Source organism: Leopardus geoffroyi, chromosome A3, assembly GCF_018350155.1.
Source record: "Leopardus geoffroyi isolate Oge1 chromosome A3, O.geoffroyi_Oge1_pat1.0, whole genome shotgun sequence".
Classification (NCBI taxonomy): Eukaryota; Metazoa; Chordata; class Mammalia; order Carnivora; family Felidae; genus Leopardus; species Leopardus geoffroyi.
Window position 1 is genome coordinate 59580095 of NC_059336.1, and position 22439 is coordinate 59602533.

General features: G+C 38.8%; 1 protein-coding gene across 2 annotated transcripts in view; it reads left to right on the forward strand.

Annotated features, from left to right (window-relative positions):
* LONRF2 (LON peptidase N-terminal domain and ring finger 2) overlaps positions 1–22439 on the forward strand; it is a 45252-nt gene that overhangs the window by 13552 nt on the left and 9261 nt on the right. For both annotated transcript variants that reach the window (XM_045445720.1, XM_045445719.1), the window contains exons 3-9: positions 11888–12010; positions 14131–14289; positions 14820–15021; positions 15664–15763; positions 16037–16151; positions 19063–19184; positions 21393–21551. In XM_045445720.1, the coding sequence (XP_045301676.1) occupies positions 11888–12010; positions 14131–14289; positions 14820–15021; positions 15664–15763; positions 16037–16151; positions 19063–19184; positions 21393–21551 (980 nt within the window). The remainder of the gene's footprint in view (positions 1–11887; positions 12011–14130; positions 14290–14819; positions 15022–15663; positions 15764–16036; positions 16152–19062; positions 19185–21392; positions 21552–22439) is intronic.

The following is a 22439-nucleotide window of genomic DNA, read 5'->3' on the forward strand; positions in this document are numbered from 1 at the left end:
TTTTTACAATAGTGCAAAGATTTAGGGAAAAGATCATCTTTTCATAATTTGTAGTAAGGGGCAATTGCATATCTATTTGCAAAAGAAAAAATGAACCTCACCCCTCTCTTTACATCATATATAAAAATTAATTCAAAATGGAGCATAGCCTTAAATATGTAGGCTATAACTATAGAGTATCTGAAACAAAATGTAAAAATCTTTGTCACTTTTTGTTAAGCAAAGATTTCTTAGTCAAGACAAATTGTAAAAGAAAAAGTTAGTAAATTGGTCTTCATCAAAATTGAAAACTTCTGTTCAAAAGATACTGCTATAAAAATGAAAAGGCAGAATGGGAGAACATATTTGCAAGGCATGTATCTGTATATAGCATATATAAAGAATACTTACCAACTCAATAATAATTTAAATAACTCAATTAAGTAACGGGAAGGATTTTAGCAGATACTTCACCAAAGAAGACCTAGGAATATCAAGTAAACACATGAAAAGATGTTCCATATCATTAGTCATTAGGGAAATACAAATTAAAACCTCAAGGAGATACCACTCAGTACTCACTAAAATGGCTTAAATTTAAAATACCATACTAAGTGAGGAGAAGGATGTCCAGCAACTAAAACTCTCACACAGTGTGTGAATGCAAAATGGTACAGTCACAACAGAAGACAGTTTGGAAGTTTCTTTAAAGTTAAGTATACACTTCCTATGTGATCCAACAGTCACTCTTAGATATTTCCCAAGAAAAGTAAAAGATACTAATACAGTATTCATAGTAGCTTAATTCATAATAGTCAAAGACTGAATATAACCCATATGTTTGTCCATCAGCATGTAAGTAGAGGCTATCACAAGATGGCAGACCAGGTGGTCCCAACACTTATCTCCCCCATGAAAACAACCAAAGCAATAAACAACTACAAAACATGAAAACTGTGGGAAAGCTCTGGACTACAGCAAAGCAGCAGCAGAAAACCTATAGAGCTCCAAAACTAAGGATGGTCACATAGAAAAGTGTAGGAAGTATTTTACTTATATCACTACATCCCCCAGTTCAGAGCAGCTCAGCACCAAGAAGGATCCCCTCAGGGATTTCACCACATAGGGTAAAGAGAACAAGAGGATTCCAGCAGTCCTTGTTTTCACCAGGAACTTCTGCAGCCTTTACTACTGAGGACCCCAGAACTCTTAACCAATGGCGAACCCAGCTGATGGAACTGTCCAGAATCCTGTCTCAGGGTCTCCTTCCCAGGGCTGGAGCCATTGCTATGGTGACACTTGCCCACTGGAGCCCGAGTTATTGCTGTGCCCAGTTCTGCAGGACTGGGATGCCACAGGGCCTCACCATCTACAGGGACCAGAGCTACCTCTGTGTTGTGCCCCACCCCCCTCAGTCCTAAGCCCTGTCATTGGCCCACCATTACCAAAGCTGAGCTTCTGCTCTATGCCCTGCATCCTGGGTCCTAAGTGACAGCTTTTACCTGCTATCACTGGGTCATGTTGCCTTTGCTCTGTATCCCACCCCTTTGGTCCTGAGTTGGGGGTTGTGTAGCTGCTGTTGTGCCATCACTACGGCCACACAGCTGCTTCTGTGTGCCCTACCCCTCAGTCCTGAATAGGGATACCTCTGTGCCCTGTCATCCCTGGGCTGTGCTGCTGATGCATCTTGCTTTCCCCTTTATCCCCTTAAACTAATGTCATTATATGAGTTTCCCAGATCCCGTTTCCATGGGTGATCTGCACATACTCTTCTTTTTTTTTTTAATGTTTATTTAAATTTGAGAGAGAGAGAGAGAATGAGAGAAAGTGAGGGAGGGGCAAAGAGAGAGGGAGACACACAGAATCTGAACCAGTCTCCAGGCTCTGAGCTGTCAGCAAAGAGCCCAATACAGGGCTGAAACTCATGAGCAGTGAGATCATGACCTGAGCTGAAGTCAGACACTTAACTAACTGAGCCACCCAGGAACCCATGCACACACTCTTACATCTCAGATACTATCATCACAGCAAATAAGTCTGTGTCCCAGGCCATGGGCTCGGGTAGTTCTGCATGTCACTAAGCCCATGACTCTAGCTCCTTTGCTGTTCTGAATGCCAGCACATCAGAACTGTCACGAAGAGGGATCCTCTTGGCAGGGCACCTGGATGACTCAGTTGGCTAAGCGTCTGACTCTTGATCTCAGCTCAGGTCATGATTTCAGGGACATGAGTTCAAGCCCCATGTTGGGCTCTGTGATGGGCATGAAGCCTACTTAAAAAATAAATAAAGGGATCCTCTTGGCTAGAACTTAACACCCACAGACAAAGTAGAACAGGAGGATCCCAGCAGCCTTTACCAACGAGGACACCCAACAGCCCCAGCCACCACTGCCATCACAGACCCCCACAGAATGCCCACAGTCTTGGCCGCTGAGGATTCCCACTGCCTTTGCCAGCATTGGACTCAGTAGACGGATCTGCATGGAGACTATGCCACTGCACCCTAGCCAGCCAGTGCCCTTGCAGCCAACTTTAGATGAAAATCTTTCCCCATCAAATACACATCATCCAGACAGAAAATCAGCAAGGAAATAATGGACTTGGACTATACTTTAGGCCAATGAATCTGACAAACATATACAGAATATTCCACCCAAGAGCAAAAAAAAATATGTATTGTTTTGAAGGCCACAGAGAACATTCTCCAGGATGGATCATATGTTAGGTCAAAAAACAAGTCTTAACAAATTTAAGAAGATTAAAATCTTATCAAATATCCTTTCCAAACACAATGGTTACTAGAAAAAGTAACAGGAGGAAAGCTAAAAAAAATTCACAAATACATGGAAATGAAACAACGACTTCCAAACAACCAATGAGTCAAAGAAGAAATCAAAAGAGAAATTAAAAAAAAAATCTCGAGACAAATGGAAATGGAAACACATATACCAAAATTTATGGGGGTGCAACAGAAGCAATTCTAGTAGGGAGGTTTATAGGACACCTACATTAATTAAAAAATAAATAAATAAAGATCCCAAACAACTTAATCTTATTTCTCAAATAACTATAAAAAGAACAAACTAAGCCCAAATTTAGCAGAAGGACTAAAGATTAGAGCAGAAATGAAATAGAGACTAGAAAGACAAAAGATCAATGAAACTAAGAATTGGTTTCTTGAAAAGAAAAAATTGATAAACCTTTAGGTAGACTAAGAAAAAAAAGATGACTGAAAGAAATGAAATTATAAATGGAGGAAGCATTATAACTGATGCCACAGAAATACAAAGGATCATAAAAGACTATGAATAATTATGTGCCAACAAGTTATATAACTTGGAAGAAATGGATAAATTATTCAGCCTTAAAACAGAAGGAAATTGTGTTATTTGTAACAATGTGGATGAACTGGGAGGGCACTGCGCTAAGTGAAGTAAACCAGATAGAGAAGACAGATACTGTGTGCTACCAGTATATGTGGAACCTAAAAAAAATAAAATCTGATTTCATAGAATAGAGTGGTGATTCGCTGTCGTTTAACATAGTGTTGGAAGTTCTAGCATCAGCAATCAGACAACAAAAGGAAATCAAAGGCATCAAAATTGGCAAAGATGAAGTCAAGCTTTCACTTTTTGCAGATGACATGATACTATACATGGAAAATCTGATAGACTCCACCAAAAGTCTGCTAGAACTGATACATGAATTCAGCAAAGTTGCAGGATACAACATCAATGTACAGAAATCAGTTGCATTCTTATACACTAACAATGAAGCAACAGAAAGACAAATAAAGAAACTGATCCCATTCACAATTGCACCAAGAAGCATAAAATACCTAGGAATAAATCTAACCAAAGATGTAAAAGATCTGTAGGCTGAAAATTATAGAAAGCTTATGAAGGTAATTGAGGAAGATATAAAGAAATGGAGAAACAGTCCGTGCTCATGGACTGGAAGAATAAATATTGTCAAAATGTCAATACTACCCAAAGCTATCTACACATTCAATGCAATCCCAATCAAAATTGCACCAGCATTCTTCTCGAAACTAGAACAAGCAATCCTAAAATTCATATGGAACCACAAAAGGCCCCAAATAGCCAAAATAATTTTGAAGAAGAAGACCAAAGCAGGAGGCATCACAATCCCAGACTTTAGCCTCTACTACAAAGCTGTCATCATCAAGACAGCATGGTATTGGCACAAAAACAGACACATAGACCAATGGAATAGAATAGAAACCCCAGAACTAGACCCACAAACGTATGGCCAACTCATCTTTGACAAAGCAGGAAAGAACATTTGACAAAGCAGGAAAAAAGACAGTCTCTTTAACAAATGGTGCTGGGAGAACTGGACAGCAACATGCAGAAGATTGAAACTAGACCACTTTCTCACACCATTCACAAAAATAAACTCAAAATGGATAAAGGACCTGAATGTGAGACAGAAAACCATCAAAACCCTAGAGGAGAAAGCAGGAAAAGACCTCTCTGACCTCAGTCGTAGCAATTTCTTACTCGACACATCCCCAAAGGCAAGGAAATTAAAAACAGAAATGAACTACTGGGACCTTATGAAGATAAAAAGCTTCTGCACAGCAAAGGAAACAACCAACAAAACTAAAAGGCAACCAACGGAATGGGAAAAGATATTTGCAAATGACATATCTGATAAAGGGCTAGTATCCAGAATCTATAAAGAGCTCACCAAACTCCACACCCGAAAAACAAATAACCCCGTGAAGAAATGGGCAGAAAACATGAATAGACATGTCTTCTCTAAAGAAGACATCCGGATGGCCAACAGGCACATGAAAAGATGTTCAACGTCGCTCCTCATCAGGGAAATACAAATCAAAACCACACTCAGATATCACCTCACACCAGTCAGAGTTGCCGAAATGAACAAATCAGGAGACTATAGATGCTGGAGAGGATGTGGAGAAACGGGAACCCTCTTGCACTGTTGGTGGGAATGCAAATTGGTGCAGCCACTCTGGAAAACAGTGTGGAGGTTCCTCAAAAAATTAAAAATAGATCTACCCTATGACCCAGCAGTAGCACTGCTAGGAATTTACCCAAGGAATACAGGAGTTCTGATGCATAGGGGCACTTGTACCCCATTGTTTGTAGCAGCACTCTCAACAATAGCCAAATCATGGAAAGAGCCTAAATGTCCATCAGCTGATGAATGGATAAAGAAATTGTGGTTTATATACACAATGGAGTACTACGTGGCAATGAGAAAGAACGAAATATGGCCCTTTGTAGCAACGTGGATGGAACTGGAGAGTGTGATGCTAAGTGAAATAAGCCATACAGAGAAACACAGATACCATATGTTTTCACTCTTATGTGGATCCTGAGAAATTTACAGAAACCCATGGGGGAGGGGAAGGAAAAAAAAAAAAGAGGTTAGAGTGGGAGAGAGCCAAAGCATAAGAGACTCTTAAAAACTGAGAACAAACTGAGGGTTGATGGGGGGTGGGAGGGAGGGGAGGGTGGGTGGTGGGTATTGAGGAGGGCACCTTTTGGGATGAGTACTGGGTGTTGTATGGAAACCAATCTGACAATAAATTTCATATATTGAAAAAAAAAAGAATAGAGTGGTGATTGCCAGTGCCTGGAGGCAGGGGAAAATGGGGAGATGTAAGTCAAAGGTACAACTATAAGAAGAGCAGGTTCTGAGGATCTAATATACAGCATGGTGACTATAGTTAGTAATACAGGATTACATACCTGAAATTTGTTAAAAGTAGATTTTAAGTGTCCTCACTGCAAAAAAAAAAAAAAAAAAAAAAAAAAAAAAAAGAAAAGGAAGAAAGAAAGAAAAGAGTTAACTGTGTGAGGTGGTAGATGTATTAATTACCTTGATTGTGGGAATCATTTCACAGTGTATGTGTGTATCAAATCATCATGTTGGGTGCTACGTTTTATATGTTATATTTGTTAATTGTTCTTCAATAAATCTGGATTGAGAACACTGGATTCAGCTATCATCTAGAGGAGTTTAAATTCTTAGTTTTGGGCTATGTGACAGTATTTTTTTGTGTTTGTTTGCTTTAACTCCCACAACCTGTCATTCCTGAGACTTTTCAAGGAGATAAACAAGATGAGTTGTACTGTGTATATGACCTATCATAACTGTCCATTTGAGTAAGGTTACTGGTCAGCAAATGTCTGGTAACTTAAAAATTTCTGGTTTATTGTGCGTGTGTCACTTGTCTGAATGAAGTACTATGAAATTAATAAAATTTCTTTTTAAAAATTAAAAAATTCAAATAAGCAGATTGTAGTATAATCATTCAGTGGAACCCTACATGGTGATAGGGAATAATGAAGTATCTGTCTATTCAACAATGCGGGTGAACCTCAGAAGCATCACGTTAAGTGAAGGAAGGAACACAAAAACATGTGTGATTACATTTATATGAAATTGTCAAAAAGGCAAAACTGTAGTGACAGATCAGTTGTTTCTGAACTTGGAGAGAGGAGAGGATTGACTTAAAAGGGCATGAGGGAACTTTCTGGGGTGATGAAAATGTGCTACATCATGATTGTGGTTGTAGTTACACAGTGTATACATTTGTCAAATGTCATACATTGCACATTTAAAATTGGTAAACCCCTAGCTAGACTTCTCAAAAAGAAAAAAGATAGGAACCAAACAGATAGATAAAATCACCAATTAAAGAGGACAGATCATGGGGCGCCTGGGTGGCGCAGTCGGTTAAGCGTCCGACTTCAGCCAGGTCACGATCTCGCGGTCCGTGAGTTCGAGCCCCGCGTCGGGCTCTGGGCTGATGGCTCAGAGCCTGGAGCCTGTTTCCGATTCTGTGTCTCCCTCTCTCTCTGCCCCTCCCCCGTTCATGCTTTGTCTCTCTCTGTCCCAAAAATAAATAAACGTTGAAAAAAAAAAATAAAGAGGACAGATCACAACCAACACCATAGAAATAGAACAATTATAAGAGAATACTATGAAAAATTATATGCCAGCAAACTGGGAAATCTGGAAGAAATGAACAAATTCCTAGAATATCACAAACTACCAAAACTGGAACAGGAAGAAATAGAAAATTTGAATAGACCCATAACAAGCAAAGAAATTGAATCAGTAATCAAAAATCTCCCAACAAATGCAAACTGGTGCAGCCACTCTGGAAAACAGTGGGGAGGTTCCTCAAAAAATTGAAAATAGAACTACCCTATGACCCAGAAATAGCACTACTAGGAATTTATCCAAAGGATACAGGAGTGCTGATTTATAGGGGCACATGTACCCAATGTTTATAGCAGCACTTTCAATAGCCAAATTATGGAAAGAGCCCAAATGTCCATCAACTGATGAATGGATGAAGAAGATGTGGTTTATATATATAATGGAATACTACTTGGCAATGAGAAAGAATGAAATCCTGTCATTTGCAACAACATGGATGGAACTGGAGGATATTATGCTAAGTGAAATAAGTCAGAGAAAGACAGATATCATATGTTTTCACTCATATGTGGAACTTGAGAAACTTAACAGAAGACCATGGGAGAAAGGAAGGGAAAAAATAGTTTCAAACAGAGAGGGAGGCAAACCATAAGAGACTCTTAAATACAGAGAAAAACCTGAGGGTTGATGGGGTGGGGGTGTGGGGGAAAGGGGAAAATTGGTGATGGGCATTGAGGAGGGCACTTGTTGGGATGAGCCCTGGGTGTTGCATATAAGTGATAAATCACGGGAATCTACCCCCAAAACCAAGAGCACACTGTATACGCTGTATATTAGCCAACTTGACAATAAATTACATTTTTTAAAAATCTCCCAACAAACAAGAGTCCTGGGCCAGATGGCTTCCCAGGGGAGTTTTACCAGACATTTAAAGAAGAGTTAATACTTATTCTTCTCAAACTGTTCAAAAAAAAAAAAAAACAGAAATGGAAGGAAAACTTCCAAACTCATTCTACGAAGCCAGCATTACCTTGATTCCAATACCTGGCAAAGGAGAATTACAGGCCAATATCTGTCCCTGATGGACCTGGATGCAAAAATTCTCAACAAGATACTAGCAAATTGAATTCAGCAGTACATTAAAAGAGTTATTCACTATGATCAAGTGGGATTTATTCCTGGGCTGCAGGGATGGCTTAATATTCACAAATCAATCAACATGATACACCACATTAATAAAAGAAAGGATATGGGGCACCTAGGTGGCTCAGTAGGTTGAGCATTGGACTTTGGCTCAGGTCATGATCTCATGGTTTGTGAGTTTGAGTCCCACATTGGGCTGTCTGCTGAACCTGCTTTAGATCCCCCTGCCCTTGTCATGCTTTCTCTCTGAAAAGTAAATGAAAACATTTAAAAAATAAAAGAATAAGAGCCATATGATCCGGTCAATAGATGCAGAAAGACCATTTGACAAAATACAGCACCGATTATTGGTAAAAAGTCTTAACAAAATAGGAATAGATGGAACATACCTCAACATCATAAAGGCCATATAGGAAAGGCCCGTAGCTAACATCATACTCAGTGGGGAAAAACTCCTTTCCCTTATGGTCAGGAACAAGACAAGGATGCCCACTTTCAACATTACCATTTAACATAGTCCTGGAAGTCCTAGCCTCAGCAATCAGACAACAAAAAGAAAGGGTATACAAATCAAGGAAGAAGGCAAACTTTTACTGTTTGCAGATGACACTGTACCTATGTAGAAAATCTGAAAGACTCCACCAAAAAATTGTTAGAACTGATACATGAATTCAGCAAAATTTTAGAATATAAAATCAATGTGCAGGAATCTGTTGCATTTCTATACACAAATAACAAAACAGAAAAATCAAGGAATTATTCCTATTTACAATTGCACCCAAACCAATAAGATACCTAAGAATAAACCTAATTAAGAGACAAAAGATCTGTACTCCAAAAACTACAGAAGACTTATGAAAGAAATTGAAGGGACACAAAGAAATGGAAAAGCATTCCATGCTCACGGATTGGAAGAACAAACATTGTTCTAGTTGCTTGTTACCCAAAGGAACCTATGCATTTAATGCAATCAAAATACCACCAGCATTCTTTGCAGAACTAGAACAAACAATACATGTCTATGTAAAATTTGTATGGAACCAGAAAAGACCCTGAATAGCTAAAGCAATCCTGGAAAAGAAAAAACTGGAGGCATCACAATTCTAGATTTTAAGCTATATGATAAAGCTGTAGTCATTGAGACCATATGGTATTGGCACAAAAACAGACAGATCAATAGAACAGAATAGAAAACCCAAAAATGGACCCACAGCTATATGGTCAAGTAATCGTTGACAAAGCAGGAAAGAATATCTAATGGAAAAAAGACAGTCTCTTCAACAAATGGTGCTGGGAAAACTGGACAGCAACATGCAGAAGAATGAAACTGGACCACTTTCTTACACCATACACAAAAATGAATTCAAAATGGATGAAAGACCTAAATGTGAGATAGGAAACCATCAAAATCCTAGAGAACATAGGCAGCAACCTCTTTGACCTTGGCTGGAGCAACTTACTGGACACATCACCAAAGGCAAAGGAAACAAAAACAAACATGAACTATTGGGACCTCATTAAGATAAAAAAAAACTTCTGCACAATGAAGGAAACAATAAACAAAACTAAAAGGAAGCCTACAGATTGGGAAAAGATATTTGCAAATGACACATCTGGTAATGGGTTAGTATCCAAAATCAAACTCAACACTCAAAAAACAAATAACCCAGTTAAGAAATGGGCAGAAGACATGAATAGGAACTTTCCCAAAGAAGGCATCCAGATGGCTAACAGACACATGAAAAGATGCTCAACATCACTTATCATAAGGCAAATACAAATCAAAACCACAATGAGGTATCACCTCACACTGGTCAAAATGGCTAAAATTAACAACACAAGAAACAACAGGTGTTGGTGAGGATGCAGAGAAAGGGGAACCCTCTTGTACTGCTGGTAGGAATGCACATTGGTGCAGCCACTCTGGAGAACAGTGTGGGGGTTCCTCAAAAAACTAAAAATAGACCTACCCTGCGATCCAGCAATTGCACTATTAGGTATTTACCCAAAGGATACAAAAATACAGATTCAGAGGAATATATGCACCCCAGTGTTTATAGCAGCATTATCAACAATAGCCAAACTATGAAGAGAGCCCAAAGGTCCATCAACTGATGAATGGATAAAGAAGATGTGGTATACATCATAAACACACACACACACACATACACACACAATGGAATTGTATCCATACATACAGTTGTATGCATATAATGGAATATTACTCAGCCATCAAAAAGATTGAAATCTTGCCATTTGCAACAACATGCATGGAGCTAGAATGTATTTTGCTAAGTGAAATAAATCAATCAGATAATGACAAATACCATATGATTGCACTCACATGTGGAATTTAAGAAACCAAACAGAACATGTGGTAAGGTAGAGGAAGAGAAGAGAGGGGAACAAACCACAAGAGACTCTGAGAGAACAAACCGAGGGTTTATGGAGGTAGGTGGGTGGGAGATAATCTAGATGGGTGATGGGTATTAATGAGGGCACTTATGAGCATTGAGCGTTGTATATAAGTGATGAACGACTAAATTTACTCCTGAAACCAATATTGCACTGTATATTAACTAAAATTTAAAATTTAAAAGTATTCATAAAAATTTGTGGATTTTATTATATATAAATTATATGTCCCTAAAACTGTGGTGGCAAGAATGTGTAAGCAAGTATAAGTCTATAGCTGAAGAGAATGAGGAACATTCATGAGATTAGAAAGCTCAGAAAATGTTTGGAATGCTGGTTAATGGATGAAAGAGCAGAGGATGTTATAATTCAATGGGAGCCGAGTTCACATCATAATATAAACTCCAGGAAGGATTCGATTTAAGCGCTTAGGAAAGGAATAAGAGAGAAGGTTTGCTTGATGGTGCCAGTTCACTCTGCCATGCAGATCAGTTGTGGAGAAAGAAAAGTCCTGGTGCCTCACCCCGACTTCCTGCAAAGAATTGCACAAACTGCCTGGGGAAAATTGTGGCTGCCAATGCATGTGACAGGTCCTTCTTCCGCCCCCCCCAAGTAAGCCCCTCTAAATCCTGGTACATGGGGCTCCCAGCATAAGGCCTGACTTCCCTGTCACACACCCGAAAATAAAATCTCTCAAATAGATCTCTTTTATGTAGACAAAGGACCCAAAAAAGCTTCCATTCAGCAGTGAAGACTATGGAGGACGAGGGTCTGACTCAACATAAGAGAAAAACAGTTGGAAACAGTACATCTTTCTTAAACATGAACAAAGAACCAGAGAGTAACAAGAAAAAATAAATAAGAAAAAGACTAAAGATAATATGTGAACTGATAAATTACAGTATTTACAATGATTTGAGAAAATACTGCAATTACCAAAAAAAAATGCTGGTGGAAAATTCTGATCCATATTATACTTTGTTTATTTCTGTTGTAGTATTTTGTAGGCTATGCTTTGTGTTATAGATATTTCTGCTCATGTCTGTCTTACCTCACAAGTCTATATGCTCCATGAAGACAGGAACATGGTTGTGATCTGTGATTGCTGAGTGTATTTAAAGTTGGTAGATAGCCAGTTCTCTCTTAGCATGTACCTTGGAACTGCCTTGGGCTCAAATTCCTAGTCTGGTGACCCCTGTTGGCTGATTGTGGATTGTGTTTATGAGACATTTGGGTTTGCTTGGTTTCCAAGGCAGAAGAGCTAGAGCCAACCTTGATGGGTTTTTGTTTATTCTAGCTAATTTGAAAATTAAATAGTTCTAATGGTTTTTTCAGGTCTCCTTGTATACAAGAATATAATCACACCATTTTTTTAAATGTGTATCTTGTTTTTTGATGAATCCAGGGGCATCATGTGAAAGCTCAGGCTCTTTCTGGATTGGGAAGAAGTAAGGAAGTGTTGAAGGAGTTTCTCTACTGCCTTGCTTTAAATCCTGAGTGTAACTCTGTGAAGAAAGAAGCACAGAAGGTGTGATTTTCTTTAAATGACTTTCTTCTTTAAGTCTCATTTATATAGCCCTTGTGTCCATGCTAGTGACTCCTGTCACATAAACAAGAAATATAATTCTGAATATTCATAACAATATGATTAAAAACACACAGGAATAATGATGAGTTTCATGCACTTGATAACTTTCATCCAGGGATAAAGTACAGTGAGATGGCTTTCGTATAGCTCTGTTCTGCTGAAATAATGGCACGTGCTAGTGAGGGAGGATCCATGTGTGAGACTGGAGAGGCAAAGTGAGTTTTCTTAGAGTGGTAATTTCAAGCATTATCGTTTGTATAGGAGCCCTATAAAAGACATTGTGATAATACGCAAAATATACCAGTCTAGCTGCATAGGTTGACTTGAAAGTTTTAGCAAAGCTTCACCAGAACAATGCAGAAATATCTTCTCTCTTATTCAGGTCTTTAACCCAGTCTTCTTAGAAGTCACTGAGTCACACTTACTGTAAAAGAGCCTGTACAATAGTTACAGTCTTAGCAGGTGCAGTGACCAGCAGTTCTTGTTTTTATGTCAGTGTTTCCCTATTTTAACACTATCGCTGACTTCTACCACACATTTACCTTGTAATTTCCACTTTCCAGTCTAGTTTTATTTTTGGCAGCAAGGAATAATGAATCTATTCTTCCTTCTCCATTTTAAAGCACCTTAGATATTTGAGATGGACTGTTATCTTTGTCTCGAGTCTTTCTTTGGCCTAAACATCCTTATAAGGTCGTAAGGTTTCCTCCTTTGGATACATTTAGTGTACCCCGGCATCCAAATCTGACAACTATAGGGGGCACCTTTCACCTTCCCTTGTGTTCATTTCATGAGGCATGTTTATTTTTAGCCTAATACTATCACACCATTGGCTCATAGTTAGACAAAACACCTACATCTTTTTTGTTTGTTTTCAGTGAGAACCTTGTAGCAATATTTTTTTTATCCTTTTATTATGCAGTCTATCGGTCTTCGCTAATGCTGCCAAATCATCACTTACTGGTTTTGGCCGTTGTTTCAACTTGTCAAAATAACATTGAATCTTAACATTGGCTTTTCTAACTATCCCTGCCTGCTTTGTTCCACCTGCACATTTCACAAGAATGTTAAAATGCATCTCAACTGCTTTTTACAACAGCATCATAGGAAATTCAGCTTGAGCTCAAAATTAAGCAGATGTATAAAGGTCCCAGAACCAGAATCTAGATCTTGTGGTGCTTCTTGTCAGTCTGGTGCTATTTCAGATATGATGTTTTTCCCTGTAGCATTCTGTCTGTGGTAGATGTCTTCTGTCTCACACAGTCCCAAAACAGTGCCTGGTGGTGCCCATGAAACATGGTATCCTCCCAGGCAGCCTTCTGCTGCTCTAGTGAAGCCCTCAGAGCCAGTGCTGAGGACATTGATGTCCATGCTGAGTGCTGTTTCTTCTTGATACAGCAGTTATGGGCGTGGTGCACTGACCTGTGACATGAAGAACCATGGAGGACTCTTTATTAGGTTTCAGTCACTGCTTTGTACTTCTCTTAAGCCCTTGGATTTCAGCTGAGTCCATGAGGATTGGCAGGACTATCGAGTGATTGGCAGTTACTTCCCGCTACCACCAAAGGCTGGTCTGTGGCTCTTGAACTAGAATTACGGCCCTTCACCTTGTCTTCCTTTTATAGTTCTTTACTAGGTTGCTCTTCCAGTTCTCTTGTAAGTTGAGCAGTCTTCTAGAAATGTCTCAGTCCTGTGGGTGATCACGACTTGTTTAATTTAAGATCCCTGCAACCTCTAGACCCCACTTTTCTCTCTTAACCCTGAGACTTTAGGGGTGATTTTCTGTAGCAGATGTGTAAGGGCCAGACAGAAATAGTGATGCTCATATTTTGTAGTTGGTTAGACTAAAGTGGAAAGATAGTGCTAGCCAAAATGCTTAAAGCATTGATTATGGTTTCAGAAACTTGAGTTTTAAAACATTGGCAATTGGAATATGGTAACTATTCTTTTCAATGTCTTGGATCAATTTGCCCTGTAGTTCCCTTTGGATCTTTAAGGTATACTATGTATTTTTCAAAAGTGTTTTAAAATATATTTTTTTCTTCTTGGAAATTTTACAGGTAATGTGTGAGGTGTTGTTCCCAGCTTCAGAAAATGTGCATCAAAATTTAACACCTTCCATCCAAAGCAGAATATTGAACAGCAGATTGAAGGCTCAGTGTGCCAGTGATATAAACACCCAGCCTCTGGAAGAAGGTGACAATGCAGGGAGTTCTAAGGTACGAAGTGCATGTGTTTGTCAATTTTATCTTGATTAAACTTTATGTAATTCCTTAATTTTCAACGTTTACAAGTTATTCAAACTGTGGTGTTATATTAGTTGGAAGTACTTCTCAAGACAGGTTCTAGCTCCTCAACCTGAGAGTTGAACCTTTTAAAGGAAATTGATGGAAGTAACGAAAACGATGCAAAGAAACATGTAGAAAGAAAGATTTAGGACAGCACACATTGGGAACCCCGAGCATCAGGAGACCTGAACTTATTTTGGCTTGGAGAAAAGAAAGCAGAGGGATGATTTGAATATATGAAGACTGATATTCAGTTGATCTGTCTCAAGGAGAATTATTCTGTATTTTACTACAGGAAGTGCAAAGCTCATCTTAGAAGTTAATAGATGAAACCAGTCATGAATGAAGAGTACAATCCTATTTTTTCCAAAGATGTCTAAGAAAGGCTACTGCATGAATACTGTTTTCTCTTATTTTGTGATTTCTTTAATATTTTGGATTCTTTTTTCCTACTTAACCAGAATCCATCTGAGAAATCCGATGTGTTCAGAAATACAAATTCTTCGGTTTTGTATTTTATACTGGGTCTGCACTTTGAGGAGGATAAAGAAGTGTTAGAAAGTATCCTTCCAGGAGCACCCAGCACCAGTTTAAAGAGACAGTTTCCAAATGATATGGAGGATGTGCATGACCTGAATGGTCCTGGGAAAATTCCCAAAAAAGGTCAGTAAACTATTTTATCGTGGAGTTGTGTGACTCCAGAGTGATAGGATGTTAGCTAATATTCAATGTATTTTTTTTATTTATTTTTTTATTTTTCTTAATCTTTATTTATTTTTGAGAGAGAGAGAGAGAGACAGAGACAGAGTGCAAGTGGGGGAGGAACAGAGAGAGAGGGAGACACAGAATGCAAAGCAGCCTCCAGGCTCCGAGCTGTTAGCATAGAGCCTGACGCGGGGCTCGACTCACTAACCGTGAGATCATGACACGAGCCAATGTCGGACACTTAACTGACTGAGCCACCCAGGCACCCCCAATGTTTTCTTTTTTTTAATTTTTACACAGATAGTTTAAAATTAATAATGAAAGGAATATGTCAGCTTTAAGATTATAGAACAATTTGAATGGTTAATCCCACAAGGATTTCATAGTCAAAACGAGGGAAAATTTAGTTATAACTTTAACTTTTATTCAAGTCCACTGTCCAGATAAATTATTGCTGTATATTTTTAATCAGGTTAGGAACTATTCCTTCCTAGCATGATTTGTTACATTGATGTAACACTTTTAGCCAGAGGAAATACAATTATTGCATGCTGGTATCCATATAAGCAGTGTTAATTTTAGCATTTTAAACTTTTTCAGAGGCAGATTCCTCACCTCAAAGGAATATGACCTCTAATGTAGGAGAAGGTCCAGAGCTCTCCATAGATGTAACGGACTTTGAGTGTGCCCTTTGCATGAGGTAGGATGACGTAGAATCTGTGCAACTCTTTGAAATATCCATCCTTCCTGAATTTGATATCATAAACATAATAGGCTTTTCATTATCAGAGAAATTATATATACCTTAGCAATAAATGATTTCTAAAAATTTGATAAGGAAGCTATAAATGGAAATAGATATAATTGATTTCTACAACAGTAGGGAAATTGTCTTAAGGAATTCTTAGAAAATAGATTATTTGAAAATCTCTTCTGGACAATTTTTGGCTAAAAACTCAGATATATTTTCCAGGTTGCTCTTTGAGCCTGTGACTACGCCATGTGGACATACATTTTGCCTAAAATGCCTTGAGCGCTGCCTTGACCATGCCCCGCATTGTCCGTTGTGCAAAGAAAAACTTTCAGAAGTAAGTATTTCTTCTGAAATAAGAAGACTGTTCGGCCCCTCTTCTTACCCCTCAGCAGGTGCTCATTTCTTGGGTTGGCTTTGTTTTGACTACCCATTTATTAAAGAAAGTTGGATTTCTCCAATCAAAGATAGGTCTTTTTCCTATTGGATTTCTCAAAAGATACACAGAGGAAGTTTAGATACAGAACCCATTAAACTTCAGGGAAATTTTCAGGCATGAGTATCGAAAACAGGTAACATAATTGGAGTTCTTACTATGCGTTAATTATAAATAACTGAGATAACATTGCTGAGTCCTTACCCTATGTTAATCATAAAGGGTTGAGGTAACATAATGGCATACTTAATATGTGCCAAGGATTCGGTCCTTTACTTCATCTCAAGGTGAAGTCATATTATAGTACTTAGTTTTTCTTAGGATCGAAGACTTGATCATTTTCGATACTGGGAAGTCCCTTTGGTGCCCTGTCAGTTGCATCTTTTGTCTGAATTCAAAGCCAGTAATACATAAGTTTCCATGAAGGGAAGCTGCTTAGTTATGTCTAACTCAAAAATAAACTGTTTAAATCCATACCATAGGTGTGGTAAATACAATAAACAGCACTTAAAAGCTTTTAAAAGCTTTCTGATCAACTTTGCACATCATGACTCTGTCAACTGTGTGGGCTCTGGTACTTTTGGTGCCACTATCCTTCCACGAAGCAAGTTATTTAACTTCTGGGAGGGCAGTTACCTGTAAAATGATACTACAAATATTTGCCTTAATTACTTCGAGAGATCAAACTCACTCAATGCATTTTAAATACGATCAAGTGTTTTTTTAAAAAAACAAATATACAGTAAAATTTATTTTTGAATTTGATATGGTACAGGAGATATCATACTTACATGAGTTTTTAAATAATTGTGACTTAGTTTACTGCCAAAACTATAATTGAGACCTTTCTAGAGCATTATCTGTACATAGTTTCTTTTAATTGCATACATCCTGAATCTTTCTAAGTTACTCAGGGAGAGCCTGAATAATCATGAATATCATTCATTGTACCATGCACCATGTGTCCTGATGGTGGATGCTTTTTGAGTCTTTCTAGCAGTTTCCTTCAGCTGTTCCTGTGCAGGTCTACTCCACAGTATTTGCTCTCTCTTCTTGCTAACAGTGGGTAGCATCTGGCCCACTGCCTTGTTGTACCCATGCTTGTCTGGACCGGTGGACCTGGAGGCAGCTTTCTTATTCTCAGAGAGTAAGATGCATGTCTTTATGACCACTGTTTGTAACACAGACCCTTCATTCATGTCTGCGTTCAGTGCTATTTGGTTAGGGGGCTGTGTGATGAACCAGTGCATTGAGGTTGGCACTATAATATAAGCTCCTTAGGGACAGAGATGACTTCTGTCTTGTTTTCACTCTACCTCCAGAGACCAGAACATGTACTAAAGGTTCAGCAAGTCCATGTTGAATGAATGATTAAATGAGTGAATGAGTGAATGGCTAAGTGCAAGTTCTGTGTAGATTGCCGGTGTTCCAGAAATTAGAATATAATAAAACAAACTAAAATAATAATAATTTGATCTTTCTTCAATGCAGAAATACTTTCATGAGGTTAGACTTTTTCACATGCGTTATTATAAACACGAATTGTCAATTATCTGTGTATGTGCCGAAGTCTTGGTTGACATAAAGCCAAGTGAAGCAAATTTTATTGTATTACTCTTCAATAAAATGATACCCTAAAAGAACAGTATAAAATACTGATGTCATTAATAATACTATGTTGTGAATTAATACTAGTTATTAATAATACTATGTTGTGAATAATACTAGTTGTGAATTAAGTGAAACTTGTTTCTGCTAGTTACTCCGTTACTGAGGGTCTCAAACACAGTTGTTGTTTCCCAGAGTTGAACTTCTAGTTCTTAGTGGGTTATAGCAACACATGTAGCTTGCTTCATATACTTTGTTTCATGTAGCTTGCAGCCCAGAAATGCAACAAGTTAACAAAGAAACAATAGGACATTGAAACCTACCGGCCCTGGGGTCCTAGCTGTGCCACTGTCACTCTACACTAGTCCCTTAACCTTTCTGAGACCCATCTTCTGTATTAGTGCATTGTAGATGGTGCCTGTGGGACAGTGCTGTTTTAAGGCCTAACTTAATTTATATGAAGCATCTTCAGCTGGTACCTGATACGTATTCAAATGTTATTGAAAACTGTTATTTGCAAATTCATGTGTCTAAGATAAAAGCAGTGCACGCACAGACACAGAATGATAGATCTTCAGCTACGTGTAACTCTTTCACCCACTGATCCTAGCACATTTTAATTCAGTTTCCACCTATTTTCCTTCATATCCACCTGTAATTCCTTGGTCTGTCAGTTCCTTTCCCAATCCAAATAAAGTCAACTCTGCTTCTTGCACATGTCCATATAAATAACAAAGCAGAGCTAGAGAAAAGCCACAAAATTGGTAAGATTGGTTTCAGTTTAAATTCACAATCTTAAATCTTAGACTGAAAACATTAGTACTCATCCTTACTATGCTTCTCTAGTAGCTTCTGTTTTCTACTTTCCCGGATGAGTATTTCCTCTTTCTCTTCTTTGACAACATATCTACTCACTTCCTCTCCCCTCCCTGACATTATGATACGTGATTGAGAATACAGAAGCCAACTCACTAATCCTTCCTCTGGGTGAACACCTTCTCCTGCCCTTTTCTCAGAGGGGAGGAACTGCCCTGCCCCTCTCCATATCCCAGACTGGCTGACCTCCAAGCTCTCTATCCCCATCCTTTTGTCTTCCCAAAGACTTCACCCCTCTACCTTGTTGTCGACCTTTCCTACTGGGAGAAGAGTGCTTTGTCCTTTGGAATTAATTGCCATCTGGTACTAATATTGCCTTTTGTTACAGTTGTTGGCAAGCAGAAATTTTAATATAACTAGTCTGGCCGAAGAATTAATATTTCGATATTTGTCAGATGAACTCTCTGATAGAAAGAGAATTTATGATGAAGAAATGACAGAATTGTCAAAGTAAGTCCTCATGTTGTATATACTTGGTCTTGAGTTCAGATTAAAGAAGGAAATCCTTGTTAACTTAATAGCTTTATCTCAGGTGTTGTTTTTTTTTTTTTTTTCCTCCTTGGCAGAGAAATTAGAAATCCCACAAATAGAAAAAAATTAATTACAGAGACTTATAGAAATTTAATTGGGATTATAAGAACTACTTCAAAGGTGTGGCTTCATAAAAAGTATGTAGTTGCTTTTTGTATCTAAATAAATGGTACTGAATTTTTCAGAATTGAAAGGTACAGTATATAGAAACAGAAGGGAGAGCAGGATTACCACTCAAAATAGGCTTGACAGTTGTTTTTATCTTTTAAAGTGAGCAGAGTTCTGTGTTGTAGCAACTTTTAACTAAAAGTTAAAAGTCTTAAAATTCTGCTACTTTTTTTTAGTTAGAACTCACTACTTTTGACTACTATGTAGTTTATGCTTTCATCAGAACTTTTTTCTCTTTTTCTTATTTGTTTTTATTGAGGTGTAATTGGCACATAACATTACATTAATTTCAGGTATGTAACATAATGCTTTGATATTTATGTATATTGCAAAATGATCACCACAGTAAGGCTTAATGTCTATCGCTATACATAGTTAATTTTTTTTTCTTGTGGTGAGCACTTTTAAGATCGATTTTCTTAGCAACTTTCAAATATACAATGCAGTATTATTATTTATTTTTTTAATTTAAATTTTTTTTTTTTCAACGTTTATTTATTTTTGGGACAGAGAGAGACAGAGCATGAACAGGGGAGGGGCAGAGAGAGAGGGAGACACAGAATCGGAAACAGGCTCCAGGCTCTGAGCCATCAGCCCAGAGCCTGACGCGGGGCTCGAACTCACGGACCGCGAGATCGTGACCTGGCTGAAGTCGGACGCTTAACCGACTGCGCCACCCAGGCGCCCCTACAATGCAGTATTATTAACTGTAGTCACAATGCTTGGCATTACATCCCCAGGACTTACTTACTATGCAACTGGAAACTTATATCTTTTTTTTTTTTTTAATTTTTTTTTAACGTTTATTTATTTTTGAGACAGAGAGAGACAGAGCATGAATGGGGGAGGGGCAGAGAGAGAGGGAGACACAGAATCAGAAGCAGGCTCCAAGCTCTGAGCCATCAGTCCAGAGCCCGATGCAGGGCTCGAACTCGCGGACCGCGAGATCGTGACCTGAGCTGAAGTCGGACGCCCAACCGACTGAGCCACCCAGGCGCCCCGAAACTTGTATATTTGACCCCTTCACCCATTGCCCACCTTCCCCCCCCCACCCCGATTCCAGCCTCTGGCAACCACCAATCTTTTGTCTATATCTATGAACTTGGTGTTGTTTGTTTGTTTGTTTGTTTGTTTGTTTTTAAGATTCCACATGTATGTGAGGTCTTGTGGTATTCATTTTTCTCTGACTTCTGTTTTTCTGTTTAAAATGTTTACTTATTTATTTTGAAAGAGAGAAAGAGGAAGAGAGAGAACCCCAAGCAGTCTCTTTGCTGTCAGTGTAGAGCCTGACATGGGGCTTGATCTCACAAACGATGAGATCGTGACCTGAGCTGAAATCAAGAGTTGGACACTTATTTCACTTATGATGGTGCCCTCAAGGTCATCAGAACTTTTTTATAGGAGTCATAAGCTATAACTTTTCTAAGAAAACTAATACAATATAGTATGTTCTAGCTCATCAAATTAAGAAAGGCTTGGCAGGAAGCCTGGTGAGTTGAAAACTTTCTCATGTGGTGGGCTTTCTTTTCCCACTAGAGACTGAGGAAGGGAGTGCCTGGGTGGCTCAGTCAGTTAAGCATCCGACTTCAGTTCAGGTCATGATCTCATGGTTCGTGTGTTTGAGCCCCACTTTGGGCTCCGGGCTGACAGCTCAGAGGCTGGAGCTTGCTGCAGATTCTGTGTCTCCCTCTCTCTCTGCCCCTCTCCCACTCATGTTCTCGTTCTCTCTCTCTTTCTCCCCCTCCCTCCTTCTCTCTCTCTCCTTCCCTCTCTCTCAAAAATAAATAAACATTAAGAAAATTTTTACAAATATAATAGAGACAGAAACAGGCTTCAGGGTTTTATTTTGTAAATGAGAGAATTGAGGCTAGCTAGCTTTTGCTGTTTTACAGTGACTAATACTCCCTTCTGTTTCTGACAGCTCCCACTTCTAAGTTAACATTTTTCCTCACCCCACAGTCTGACCAGAGATGTCCCCATCTTTGTGTGTGCCATGGCCTTCCCCACCGTCCCATGTCCACTGCATGTGTTTGAGCCCCGCTATCGGCTTATGATAAGAAGATGCATGGAAACCGGCACCAAACGGTTTGGCATGTGTTTATCTGCTGAACACGCAGGGTAAGAATTGCCAGCGTTCAGAGGGTCCTGAATAAATGCATAACCTGTTATTTTTCTTGAAGAACAATTTAAGGTGATGTTGAAAAATTCTGGTGGCTTCCATCACATAACAAAGTATAAATCCAAGGCCATCCATGATGTGATCCCAGCTTTCCTTCTAGCCTCATCTCCTACTTCTTTCTTTCAGACATAATATTTGCTAGTCCATTATCATATTATTTGCTTTTCTGTAAATATACTTCATATCCATACTTCCATGCTTCTGCCTGTAAGTCTTTTGTAGTTCATCATCATACAAACAAATCCAGTCTAACTTTTTAAGATCCAGAAATTTGCTATGTAGGAGCACCTGGGTGGTTTAGTCGGTTGAGTGTCCAACTCTTGATCTCAGCTTAGGTCTTGACCTCAGGGTTGTGAGTTCAAGCCCTGCATTGAGCTCTGCATGGGCATGAAGCCTACTTATAGGCAGGTAGTTAGGAGATAGATACATACGTACATACATGCATACTTACATACATATGTACATGCATCTTCCGTGAAACCTCCACCTATACAGCCAGACAAATTTCAGTCTTATAAAAACCCACAGCTCTTAGTTTTGACCTCTCCTCATTTTACATCATTTGTGTAGGGAAGGTGTTCCAAATCGACAGGCAGCTCCTTTCCATGGGCTGCTCTGAGGACTCTGGGAAGGAGACTCCCAACAGATGGGAAGGAATCCCATCTGTTGGCTTCCTTATCCCCTAGGACTTTGTCATTACTGCATGGTCATGATGAGGTCTCTACATGTAAGTTCTAGCTGGTAGAAGAGGCACAGGTGCTCTGAAAGGATTTGAAGAAAAGGGGTACTCATCACTATTGTTCATACCTACTGCAAAGGAGGCTGGG